General features: G+C 48.3%; 1 protein-coding gene across 1 annotated transcript; it reads right to left on the bottom strand.

The window, feature by feature from the left end:
* Positions 1-751: 751 nt before the first annotated feature.
* LOC311143389 (HEAT repeat-containing protein 6-like) lies at positions 752-4,054 on the bottom strand (the record flags this gene model as incomplete). Its single annotated transcript, XM_084179223.1, is given in 2 exon segments — positions 752-1,939; positions 1,942-4,054. Coding segments are annotated over 2 exon segments (3,255 nt in total). The 3' UTR covers positions 752-797.
* Positions 4,055-12,521: the final 8,467 nt, after the last annotated feature.

Below are 12,521 nucleotides of genomic sequence, written 5' to 3' on the forward strand. Positions count from 1 at the left end.
TTGGATGATCCAGAAGAGGATTGGGAGAATGTCATATGGTCAGATGAAACCAAAATATAACTTTTTGGTAAAAACTCAACTCGTCGTGTTTGGAGGACAAAGAATGCTGAGTTGCATCCAAAGAACACATTTACATTTACATTTTAGTCATTTAGCAGACGCTCTTATCCAGAGCGACTTACAGTTAGTGAGTGCATACATTATTTTTTTATTTTTCATACTGGCCCCCCGTGGGAAACGAACCCACAACCCTGGCGTTGCAAACGCCATGCTCTACCAACTGAGCTACATCCCTGCCGGCCATTCCCTCCCCTACCCTGGACGACGCTGGGCCAATTGTGCGCCGCCCCATGGGTCTCCCGGTCGCGGCCGGCTACGACAGAACTTCTACAGCAATAGTATTGTAATATTATAACAGTAATAATAGCGCTGTAATTCTATAATAGCAGTACTGTAATAACAACAGTAATACTAATAATAGCAGTAAGGCTTTAACAACATCAGGAATCAGGAATCATTGATTTATTACTTTCTAAGCTGAATAAAACACTGGGAAAGGTGACAGTTGGCCGTTCCACAGTCGACAACTCTCTAGACCTGAACACAGAAACTGTCCTCCTCTCCAAGTCCCATTCTGTTACCCCTCTCCTTCCTGAAGTTTTCACTCGTTCACTCAAGGGACTGTTGTGAGGAATATTGTGGAAACTCCCCCTCTTGTCCATCATGCAAATCCTAAATTCATGAAGAGAGAAACGAAGTTGGGCTACAGTGTGGGGTCAGGGGTTAGAGGTCAGGGGTCAATCTGAGGGTGTGACCTTCAGCTCCTCACAGCTCCTCAGAACGTCCTCCAGAAAGGCCACCACCACCGCCACACTCCTCTCCTCTTCTCCTCCCTCCCTCCCTACACACAGACCCCTCAGTCTCTCCAGCGTCTCTCCCAGAGTCCTCACCCTCTCCTCCCCCTCTCTCTCTCTCTCCCCCTCCATCCCTCCCTCCGTCCCTCCTCCTCTCCCTCCCTCCGTCCCTCCTCCTCTCCCTCCCTCCGTCCCTCCTCCCCCTCTCAGGTATTTCACCAGGTGTTCCTTGAAGCCCCTCCCCTTCTCCATGACGAGCGACACCCCCAGGGCAGGCATGTCCTGTGATTGGCTGAGTCGTAGCAGGTGTGTGAGGGCGTGTGTGAGTGTGTGTCGGAGAGAGGAGCAGTAGCGGTACTCCAGGAAGTCCTGCGTCTCCTCGCTGTGTTCCAACGCCGCGGCCAGTGAGCGCCAAACACGCCCGAACCGCTCCGCATCACCGTAGCAATGACGGCAGGCGGGGACGGAGAGGGCAGCAGCAGACTTGATGCGCACCTTGAAGTTCTGACAGGAAGTGACAACACAGCAGAGGGCGGAAAACGCATCGCCGGACCAGGAAGCAGAATCGAGGGGCAGGGCAGGGTTCCTGAAGGCGTTGCCCAGGGCATAGCAGGCATTCCAGCGGACCTTCATCGTGGCTTCTGATTGGACCGTGGTGACCAGTGCGCTGACCGCCTCCTCCAGGGGGCGCTGGAACCCCGGCCGGGTCAGCTGACTGACAGACAGGAAGTGGAGCAGGTTCCCCAACGCACGCACCGCATTACTCTTCACCCTGTCCTTGTCAATAGAAGCCTTGGTGGCCGACTGTAGCATCTGGAGGACCAACATGTCAGACAGTTCCTCCTGGAAAACCTCCCCTACACATTCCATGTTGACGATGAGTGTGTCGGTGAGGTTGCCTAGCGACCAGGCGGCCTTGGAGCGGACATTGGGGGAGTGGTCGTCCAGGGCTGTCAGGATGGCGTTGGCCGTGTCTGCTACAAACATCACATCCTCTCGTAGACAGGGGAACAGAATGTTGACTCCCAGAGCTCTGACTGCAGCAGCCTTCACCAGAGAGTTATCACTGTAGGTCAGGCCCAACACTGTAGGTCAGGCCCGTTCAACGGACCACTCAATACATCCACCCAGAACTGGACCACCTGTGAGATCGGGACACTGCAGCTCTCTGCCTGGCTGCTGTCTGCTCTGTACTGTTGGATGATACCTGTCCCCAACTCCTCCAGTAACTTGGCTTCGTGTAGTTGTATGGAGGGGTCTGTCTCTCGGAGACAGCGGGCACTCAGCTGCCCCAGCTCACACAGACACGCCTGGCACAGAGGGAAGTAACCGCGCACCAGGTGGGCTAGCACCTGTAAGGCCTCCAGGCGAACTGGGGAGGGCTCTAGAGCTGTAGCCCCTCCTCCTGGACCCTCGCTGTCTGATTGGTCATCTCTGGGTTGAGTAACAAGCGACACACACAGCTGCAGCAGCCAGGGCACGCCCGGCTCCTCCTCTCCTGGAGTGTGTGAGCCCCGAGGAGAGTGTGTTTGTTTGGTGTGTGAGTTGTGGTATTTGTGGGAGGGTGGAGTGTGTGGTGAGGGTGTGGAAAACCCCTCCCTCTGTCTCCAGCTCAGCGCCGTCTCCTGCGAGGTGTGTGGCTGTGTGAGGAGCAGCTGTATCTCAGAGAGAGGGGCTTGGGTCGACACCAATGCTCCATACAGTGTCAGAACAGACACACGCACGTTCACATCTCTGTGTCGTAGGTAGGGTCGTATCTGTCTCCACAGCGGGCTGAGCAGGCCGGGTCTCAGACGGTTATACGGAGCATTACACACCAGGTGAGCCAGGCACTTAATGATCTGAGTGAGTGTGTGGGCAGAGGCCTCGGCCAGCAACGCCAGGGAGAGAGAGCGGTGCAGCTCGCGGACGGCGGTGGCGAGGGAGAAGGAGAATGGAGTGTAAGAGGTTCTGGGCGGAGCCAAGTCTTCAGCCACGCCCAGGAACTGACGGGAACCATCCAGCAACGCAGACACCACCTGGAGGGCACACGCACGCACCTTAGGTGAAGGGTCCTTCAGTACTACAGTGAGCAGTGTGAGAGGAGGTGGTCCACCAATGGGAGCGTCCGGTATGAATGACGACCAATAGCCATACAGCGTTCTCCTCTCCACTGCCTTCACCACGGCTAGGAGACACAGCAACACACCCTGCCGCACCCTGCCATGGAACAACCTCAGTTTGCTGTGTGCTGCTCCCTCAGGATCAGAGAACTCTGAATCAGAGCTGCTCCTCTTCCATAACGGATAGAGGGATGGAACGGCCGGAGGTGGGGCTCCAGGGGTCTTAGACCAGGCCTCCCCTCCTCTTCCCCCTCTCTGGAGCCCGGGTTCTGCCTCTCTCTCCTCATCCACTCCTCCTTTCCTCCCCCGTCCTCGAGACTTCTTCTTCTTATTCCCTGAGGTCTGGGTGGGGGGGTTCCGTGGAGGTTCAGGGGGTTTGGGGGTGCTGCAGGTTTCGTACTGAGGCAGGGGAGCGGGGTACAGCACGGACGGCCACTCCACACCCACTCCTGGACAACCATGGAACATGAACCTCTTGAGAACTGCCAGTAGAGCTCCCAGTTCCTCCTGGCCTCCAAACCTCCACTTCCCTCCACACAGAGAGGACTGGAGGCCCTTCACTGCTCCCTGGATCACCGTGCAGTAAAGCAGTTTGTCAGCGTCGGGCGGTTTGGGTGACTGGAGCGTCTGCAGGAAGACTCTGAAACACAAACCCCTGTAGGGGTCTTCTAGTGACGCCTGCCCTGGGACACCCAGACAGATGTTAGCCATACAGGTGAGAGCAGCACGACGCAGCTCCATGTCTGGCTGAGACGGGTCGCTATAGAGACGCAGTACTCCACCATCACCAAGCAACTCACTCAGGTGCCGGTTGCAGCGAGGTCCGTTTCCATAGATCAGAGTAGACAAAGCCTGCAGCACCTCACTGTGAGTCCAGGGGCTACACACGCCCAGCGCACGGACCACGTAACACACACACACATCCAGCGTCTGCTCGTCCACTATCACCTGTAGCTGGTTGAGGAGGTGGTGTGTGAGCTGACATAGCTTGATAACCAGGTGTTCCTGGCTGAGAGGAACCAGGTGGGTCACGTGGATGAGCAGCGTGCACACTTCCTCAGGTGGTATGTTGGGGGTGGAGCATGGGGGTGGAAACATCATGCTTTGGGGCTATTTTTTACAAAGGGACCAGGACGACTGATCCGTGTAAAGGAAAGAATGAATGGGGCCATGTATCGTGAGATTTTGAATGAAAACCTCCTTCCATCAGCAAGGGCATTGAAGATGAAACGTGGCTGGGTCTTTCAGCATGACAATGATCCCAAACACACCGCCCGGGCAACGAAGGAGTGGCTTCGTAAGAACCATTTCAAGGTCCTGGAGTGGCCTAGCCAGTCTCCAGGTCTCAACCCCATAGAAAATCTTTGGAGGGAGTTGAAAGTCCGTGTTGCCCAGCGACAGCCCCAAAACATCACTGCTCTAGAGGAGATCTGCATGGAGGAATGGGCCAAAATACCACCAACAGTGTGTGAAAACCTTGTGAAGACTTACAGAAAACGTTTGAGCTGTGTCATTGCCAACAAAGGGTATATAACAAAGTATTGAGAAACTTTTGTTATTGACCAAATACTTATTTTCCACCATAATTTGCAAATAAATTCATAAAAAATCCTAGAATGTGATTTTCTGGAATTTTTTTCTCAGTTTGTCTGTTATAGTTGACGTGTACCTATGATGAAAATTACAGGCCTCTCTCATCTTTTTAAGTGGGAGAACTTGCACAATTGGTGGCTGACTAAATACTTTTTTTCCCCACTGTAGCTCTGCATTGACATGATTGGTTGACGGTAGGTGGTGGCGGGAGGTCCTGTATGAACACAAACTCACTTCCTTGACAACTTCCTTCACAACAGTTATACGCTGCTCTGCAAAGCGCACGAATAATGAATGCTCTGACTTCTGCGGATGCCGCATCACAGTAAATGCTGCATGGCCACTGCAGACATCTGTAAACCATGCAGAGCCTTTAGACCCTCAATATTTATTGAAAGGAGCGTCAAACTCATCACCATGCACCTTCACCACCCTGTGAAGTTTATTTCATCTGTAGCCATGATGTCCTGATATTTTTTTATATGACATGTTCTTTGCTCGCAACAAAAGGTTGGATGGAAACCTGGTTAATGCCAAGCCATTTTGAGGATGCTGGAATTATATTTTGGAGGAATGTGAGCATTGCTACAGGAGACTTTTGAAGTAGCCTAATCAGATTAAAACATTGTGACTGGTTGTGTTTATGCCACATATAAAAGGTAATACAAGTTTAATGATAAATATTTTGGTTATATTGAAGCTTTATTCTAGGTGTGTGGGGAATAGGCGCTCGGATTGGAGTAGAGCACACATTTAGCTTTCCTGAACAACTGGGCCTGCCGTGAGCATATGTGGCCAAATACTTATAGGACGACTTGGGAGAATGGTGATCTGCAACAGACATTCCATTTGGATCAGTTGTGGGTCTACTCTCCGCATTTTATAAGGTCTAGAAAGGCACAGTAGCAGGCCACTCTGACTGCGTTTTTTTACTTCTGATACTGAGATGTGCTGAAACATTCAGATCACGGGGCTTTTGCGCCGTTATTCAAATGACATTTTCACTGCAGCCGAGAGTAGAATTTTGTACTTGAAAACAATAATGAAATTAGTCATTGCATTGTGGTGTTGTAGGCTAGTCTCGGTAGGATAATTGTATTGTCCCTAAACAAGATCAATAAGGGAGATTTTTGAGCTGTGTGCCTCATGTCTTCACTGTTCTTTCAGGCGCAATGATGCACCTGGTCTCTCCGCTGCCTATCAGCTATTCTTATTTGTTCTTGTGAATTCATATTGAAAATTGATGCAGCTTTGAATGCTATTTAGCCTATTGCAGATCAGGACAAATGATCCACCTCCACTATTGTCACTATGAATGGTGGATAGAGGGCAGAATAGACAGATAGGTAGACTATATTGACCTGTGGTAGAGTAAAAGTTAGCGCGCGGAAAAGCGTAGTGCGTAAGGGAAGTACCAAAACACCTTGATATAGGGGATGTGCATACAAGCAGATGAGGACATTTGCCTAGGATGGAAGAAATTATATAGTAAAACCTGAAGAAAAAAATGAATGTAAACATACTACCCTCCCCTGTGCCCAATAAAAAAGACACACAACCCAGCCCCAAAGCAACAACAAAAAAAGTTTTGACAACCCTCCCCACCTGTCCTATAGCTCTTTCAACATCTCTACAACAGGCATAGCAGAAGATGGGGGTCTGTCTTTCTGCTACTAAGTCCCCAGAGTCCCCAAAGAGTGATTTAACATACTGTTGTATTTTTTATTGTGTCTCTGGTGCTTGTCTTGTGGTATACCTCAGTTAGTCCTCTACACCTCTCCCGGCCTTGTTGTAATGTTGTTCACCACATCCTGAACAGCACAGACAGGCCTTAACTCTCACACAGGCCTGGCCTTCCTGAAAGAGGCGTCCGACTTTCACTCACGCTACATCATTACAGTAAGTCAACATACATACCACACCAAAATACATTTGTAATTTTTCAAACCCTACCAAGTATGTCTAAAGAGGTTAATGTGTGTAAATGTCATGTAAAATGTGTTCCATCTTAATTGGTTTGCATGACTGACTCTGAAGCATTGGTGTCATTTACTGTTTATTTTTTGGGGGTGTGTGGATGAGTTGAAGTGCTCTTTTGAGTGTTGAGTGGAGGCTATTAAAGCTATCTGTTGTTAAAGCATTGTGTTGTGTACCTTGCAGGTCATCCAGAGGATATTCTACAATGTCAACAGGTCATGGACAGGCAGGATCAGCTGTTCGGAGCTCAGGAAAAGCAGCTTTCTCCAAGTAGGAAGGAAGATCTGAGGTGGAATGGATAATTTGTCCCATCAACAGTAGTGCTGTAAGTCAGATGAGGATGGACCCACCCTCAGTTTGGAGTCTGGTTCCTCCCATGGTTTCTTCCCATCAAGGGAGGTTTTCCTCGTCACTGTATAGTGAAAAGTGCTAAATAAGTCACCATTAATTGATTGGTTAATTGATTGTTTGGCTGGTTGGTTGGTTGACTGGCTAGTTGGTTGATGAATTGATTGGTCCAACAGAACGTGTCCCTGCTAGAGCAGGAGGAGGACGTGAACCAGCTGACAGAGTTCTTCTCGTATGAAGATTTCTGTGTCATCTACTGCAAGTTCTGGGAGCTTGACAAAGACCATGACCTCTACATAGACCAGAGAGACCTGGCTCGACACAACGACCAAGGTACGCGCGCACGAGCAGACATACACACAAAGAATGACCAAGGCACCCCTCAAGTCCAAGTGGAGTCCAAGTGCTTTCGCTCAAGCCACACACACCCCTCCATATCTTCCTGGTTGTGAAAGAAATGGGATCGAAGATCAATTGGAGCAATAGGCGTAACTTCTCCACCCACTCCCCTAATTAATATCCTGGTTGAATTGAGTGACGTCATGTCTGGCTCCATTTACTAGTCCTGTAGATCTCCCCTACAAGCAGAAATTACTGTATTTATGGTATGGAAATCATTCACTTTACTTCCCAATGAGCTCGATTTATGTCGTGTGACTGTGGATCATGTCTCCTCTAAAGTCTATGGCATTTTTTCACTACCTTGACATTTTGGCTTCTATAGGCAATTCTGTAATAGGCACCATCAAGTATTTTATGTCTATGGATTCAGCACACTGTCAGCTACAATAAATATAATGTCAACAACAAAAAAACATTGAGACACTTATATGAGTGATAATGTGCCATGAAGGCTAAAAAATATGTAAAAAAGCATGTTGATTGTGGTTCTTCCAGGTCTTGAGAATAACTGTACCAGTGTTTGGGGGCACAAATATCAATGAAACAAGCAACTATAAACATATTTGGGACTACTGCCCACATCCGTTTTCAACAGAACATAAGCCCAATCACACAGAATGCCCATGTCTGTCCTTCACATGTTTTGCCACAGGTGAATGCCATTCCGAATTTCACAGAGGGTCACCCCAGTGATCCCACACTCATTGGTGGGACTAGTTCCTCATCTACTAGCCTACATGTGCATTGCACCTTAGGGAAATACTTAAGCAATAAGGCCAGAGGAAGTGTGGTATATGGCCAATATACCATGGCTAAGGGCTGTTCTTAAGCATGACGCAACTCGAAGTGCCTGGATACAGCCATTAGCCATGGAATATTGGCCATATACCACAAACCCCCGAGGTGCCTTAATGCTATTATAAACAGGTTACCAATGTAATTAGAACAGTAAAAAATATTTGTTTTTGTCAGACCAGTGGTATACGGTCTGATATACCACAGCTTTCAGCCAATCACCATTCAGGGATCAAACCACCCATTTAATAATACTGTGTGTATGTATGTATGTGCAATTGAATCAATTTTATAATAAGGCTGTAATGTAACAAAATGTGGAAAATGTCAAGGGGTCTGAATACTTTCCGAATGCACTGTATGTATGTATGTATGTATGTATGTATGTATGTATGTATGTATGTATGTATGTATGTATGTATGTATGTATGTATGTATGTATGTATGTATGTATGTATGTATGTACAGTGCATTTGGAAAGTATTCAGCCCCCTTGACTTTTTCCACATTTTGTTACATTACAGCCTTATTATAAAATGGATTTCATTTTTTTCCAGTAATCTACATACTGAACAGGTTTTTAGAAATATTTGCAAATGTATTAAAAATAAAAAATATACCTTATTTACATAAGTATTCAGACAGTTTGCTTTGCGACTCGAAATTCAGCTCGGGTGCATCCTGTTTCCATTGATCATCCTTGAGATGCCAAACTGAGCAATCGGGGGAGAAGGGCCTTGGTCAGGGAGGTGACCAAGAACCCGATGGTCACTCTGACAGAGCTCCAGAGTTCCTCTGTGGAGATGGGAGAACCTTCCAGAAGGACAACCATCTCTGCAGCACTCCACCAATTTAGGTCTTCATGGTAAAGTGGCCAGACGGAAGCCACTCCTCAGTAAAAGGCACATGACAGCCCGCTTGGAATTTGCCAAAAGGCACCTAAATGACTCTCAGACCATGAGAAACAAGATTCTCTGGTCTGATGAAACCAAGATTGAACTCTTTGGCCTGAATGCCAAGCGCCACGTCTGAAGTAAACCTGGCACCATCCCTACGGTGAAGCACGGTGGTGGCAGCATCATGCTGTGGGGATGTTTTTCAGCGGCAAGGACTGGGAGACTCGGGATTGAGGGAAAGATAAACAGAGCAAAGTACAGAGAGATCCTTGATGAAAACCTGCTCCAGAGCACTCAGGACCTCAGACTGGGGCGAAGGTTCACATTCCAACAGGACAACGACCCTAAGCACACAGCCAAGACAACGCAGGAGTGGCTTCGGGACAAGTCTCTGAATGTCCTTGAGTGGCCTTGCCAGAGCCCGGACTTGAACTCGATCTAACATCTCTGAAGAGACCTGAAAATAGCTGTGCAGCGACGCTCCACATCCAACCCGACAGAGCTTGAGAGGATCTGCAGAGAAGAATGGGAGAAACACACCAAATACAGGTGTGCCAAGCTTGTAGCGTCATACTCAAGAAGACTCAAGGCTGTAATCGCTGCCAAAGGTGCTTCAACAAAGTACTGAGTAAAGGGTCTGAATACTTATGTAAATGTTTTATTTCAGTTTTATTTGTCTAAAAACCTGTTTTTGCTTTGTCATTATGTGGTATTGTGTGTAGACTGAATAGGCTGTAATGTAACAAAATGTGGAAAAAGTCAAGGGGTCTGAATACTTTCCGAATGCACTGTATGTATATGTATTAACAAAAAACTACATTTTAAGTGAGAATAGGCATTGGTCTGAAGCCGAAAAATAAAGCAAATTCACATGAGCACCATGCCTATTCCACCCATGCTCTACCAAGGTTTTCCAGTACACAGCTTTGACCTACTACAGTAGCTGTGTTGGTATTGTACTTCAAACTATGTGTAGGCAGGTTGCTTGGGATCCAAACCTTCTTAAACAGTCTAATTCATGTGATTTGTACCGCATGCAAGGTAAAGTATTGGATTCTTCACACACCACAGTAAGACATTATCCCGTTACGCTACATTTTCATGCTTTTTTAATTAAATGAATGTAAGCTTTGCTTTCATACTTACAAGGCCATTAGGCTTGTTTGAGCAGTTTTGTTTTGTAATAATGTGGTGCATGGACTTGGTATTTTACCAAATAAGGCAATCTTCTGTATACCACCCCTACCTTGTCACAACACATAATCTCAAATCTCAAATATATTTTGATTTGTTTAACACTTTTTTTGTTACTACATGATTCCATATGTGTTATTTCATAGTGCTATGTATTCACTATTATTCTACATTGAATGAGTAGGTGTGTCCAAACTTTTGACTGGTAGTGTATATATGCAGAGTTTGTTGTATATGAAATGTCAATGAAATGGAAAAAAAGGGTCCTGTACCATCTCTTAGTCTTGCGGTACACAGAGTAATACTGTAGTGTCCATCCACCTGGTAAAGAGGAGGTTGCCATATCTGATCCACCTCAGTGGGGTGGTTGGTTGGTCTGGCTCATCTTATCTTCTTGACTAAAATAAAATTAGTTTTACATGTACATTTTTTTGCCATATTTAAAAGCAGAAAATCCTTCATTACCAACATTCATACTTTTTCCCCCACTAAATGATCTACCCACTTTAATGCAGGGAAACTTAAATCCGTTCTACCTAATTTCTACCACCATGTTAAATGTGTAACCAGAGGGGAAAAAAACTCTAGACCACCTTTACTCCACACACAGAGACGCATACAAAGCTCTCCCTCGCCCTCCATTTGGCAAATCTGACCATAACTCTATCCTCCTGATTCCTGCTTATAAGCAAAAACTAAAGCAGGAAGCACCAGTGACTCGGTTAATAAAAAAGTGGTCAGATGACGCAGATGCTAAGCTACAGGACTGTTTTGCTAGCACAGACTGGAACATGTTCCGGGATTCTTCAGACAGCATTGAGGAGTACACCACATCAGTCACTGGCTTCATCAATAAGTGCATCGATGATGTCGTCCCCACAGTGACCGTACGTACATACCCCAACCAGAAGCCATGGATTACAGGAAACATCCGCACTGAGCTAAAGGGTAGAGCTGCCGCTTTCAAGGAACGGGACTCTAACCCGGACGCTTATAAGAAATCCCGCTATGACCTCCGACGAACCATCAAACAGGCAAAGAGTGTCAAGGCTGAGGTGTATGATGTGTGGAAGTCAGGCGCAGGACACCGAAGCTTAGTCCAACAAAGTTTACTGTGAAAAACCACCAGGCAAGGATACAGTAAACGGCCTCAACAAAACAGAGGCGAGCAATACGCAAAATATGCGTATAACAAATAAACAAATAAACAGATACAAAAACACGCAGCACTACGGACAGGCGAAAAACAACACACAATCTAACCAATGCAAAACAGGGAACTTATAGGACACGTAATCAGACACAAACGGACACAGGTGTAAAAGACAGACCAAAGCAATCACACCAAGAAACATTCAACGGTGGCAGCTAGTACTCCGGGGACGGCGAACGCCGAAGCCTGCCCGAACTAGGAGGAGGAGCAGTCTCGGCAGAATCCGTGACAGTACCCCCCCCTTGACGTGCGGCTCCAGCCGTGCGCCGACCCCGGCCTCGGGGACGGCCAGGAGGACGCGGACCCTGGCGCGTGGGATGCCCACGGTGGAACTCAGTCAGGAGGGACGGATCTAGGATGTCCCTCCTAGGCACCCAGCACCGTTCCTCCGGACCGTACCCCTCCCACTCCACGAGATACTGGAGACCACTCATCCGGCGCCTCGAGTCCAAGATGGTCCGGACCCTGTACGCCGGGGCCCCCTCGATGTCCAAAGGGGGCGGAGGGGTCTCTCCTATCTCATCTTCTTGGAGTGGGCCAGCTACCACCGACCTGAGAAGAGACACATGGAACGAGGGGTTAATATTCTTGTACTCAATAGGCAGTTGTAACCTGTAACACACCTCGTTCAATCTTCTCAGGACTTTAAAGGGCCCCACAAACCGCCGACCCAGCTTCCGGCAGGGCAGGCGGAGGGGCAGGTTTCGAGTCGAGAGCCAGACTCGATCTCCCGGTGCGTACACCGGTCCCTCACTGCGGTGGCGATCGGCGCTCGCCTTTTGTTGACGGATGGCCCGCTGCAGATGGACATGGGCAGCGTCCCACGTCTCCTCCGAGCGCCGAATCCACTCGTCCACCGCAGGGGCCTCGATCTGGCTCTCGTGCCATGGTGCCAGGACCGGCTGATACCCTAAAACACACTGGAAAGGTGTTAAATTGGTGGAGGAGTGGCGGAGAGAGTTCTGGGCCATCTCTGCCCAGGGGATATACCTAGACCACTCCTCCGGCCGGTCCCGGCAATAGGACCTCAGAAACCTACCCACATCCTGGTTGACTCGTTCAACCTGCCCATTGCTCTCTGGGTGGTACCCCGAGGTAAGGCTTACCGAGACCCCCAAGCGTTCCATGAACGCCCCCCAAACTCTGG

The sequence above is a fragment of the Coregonus lavaretus genome (genome assembly GCF_964263955.1).
Source record: "Coregonus lavaretus genome assembly, chromosome: 16".
Lineage (NCBI taxonomy): Eukaryota > Metazoa > Chordata > Actinopteri > Salmoniformes > Salmonidae > Coregonus > Coregonus lavaretus.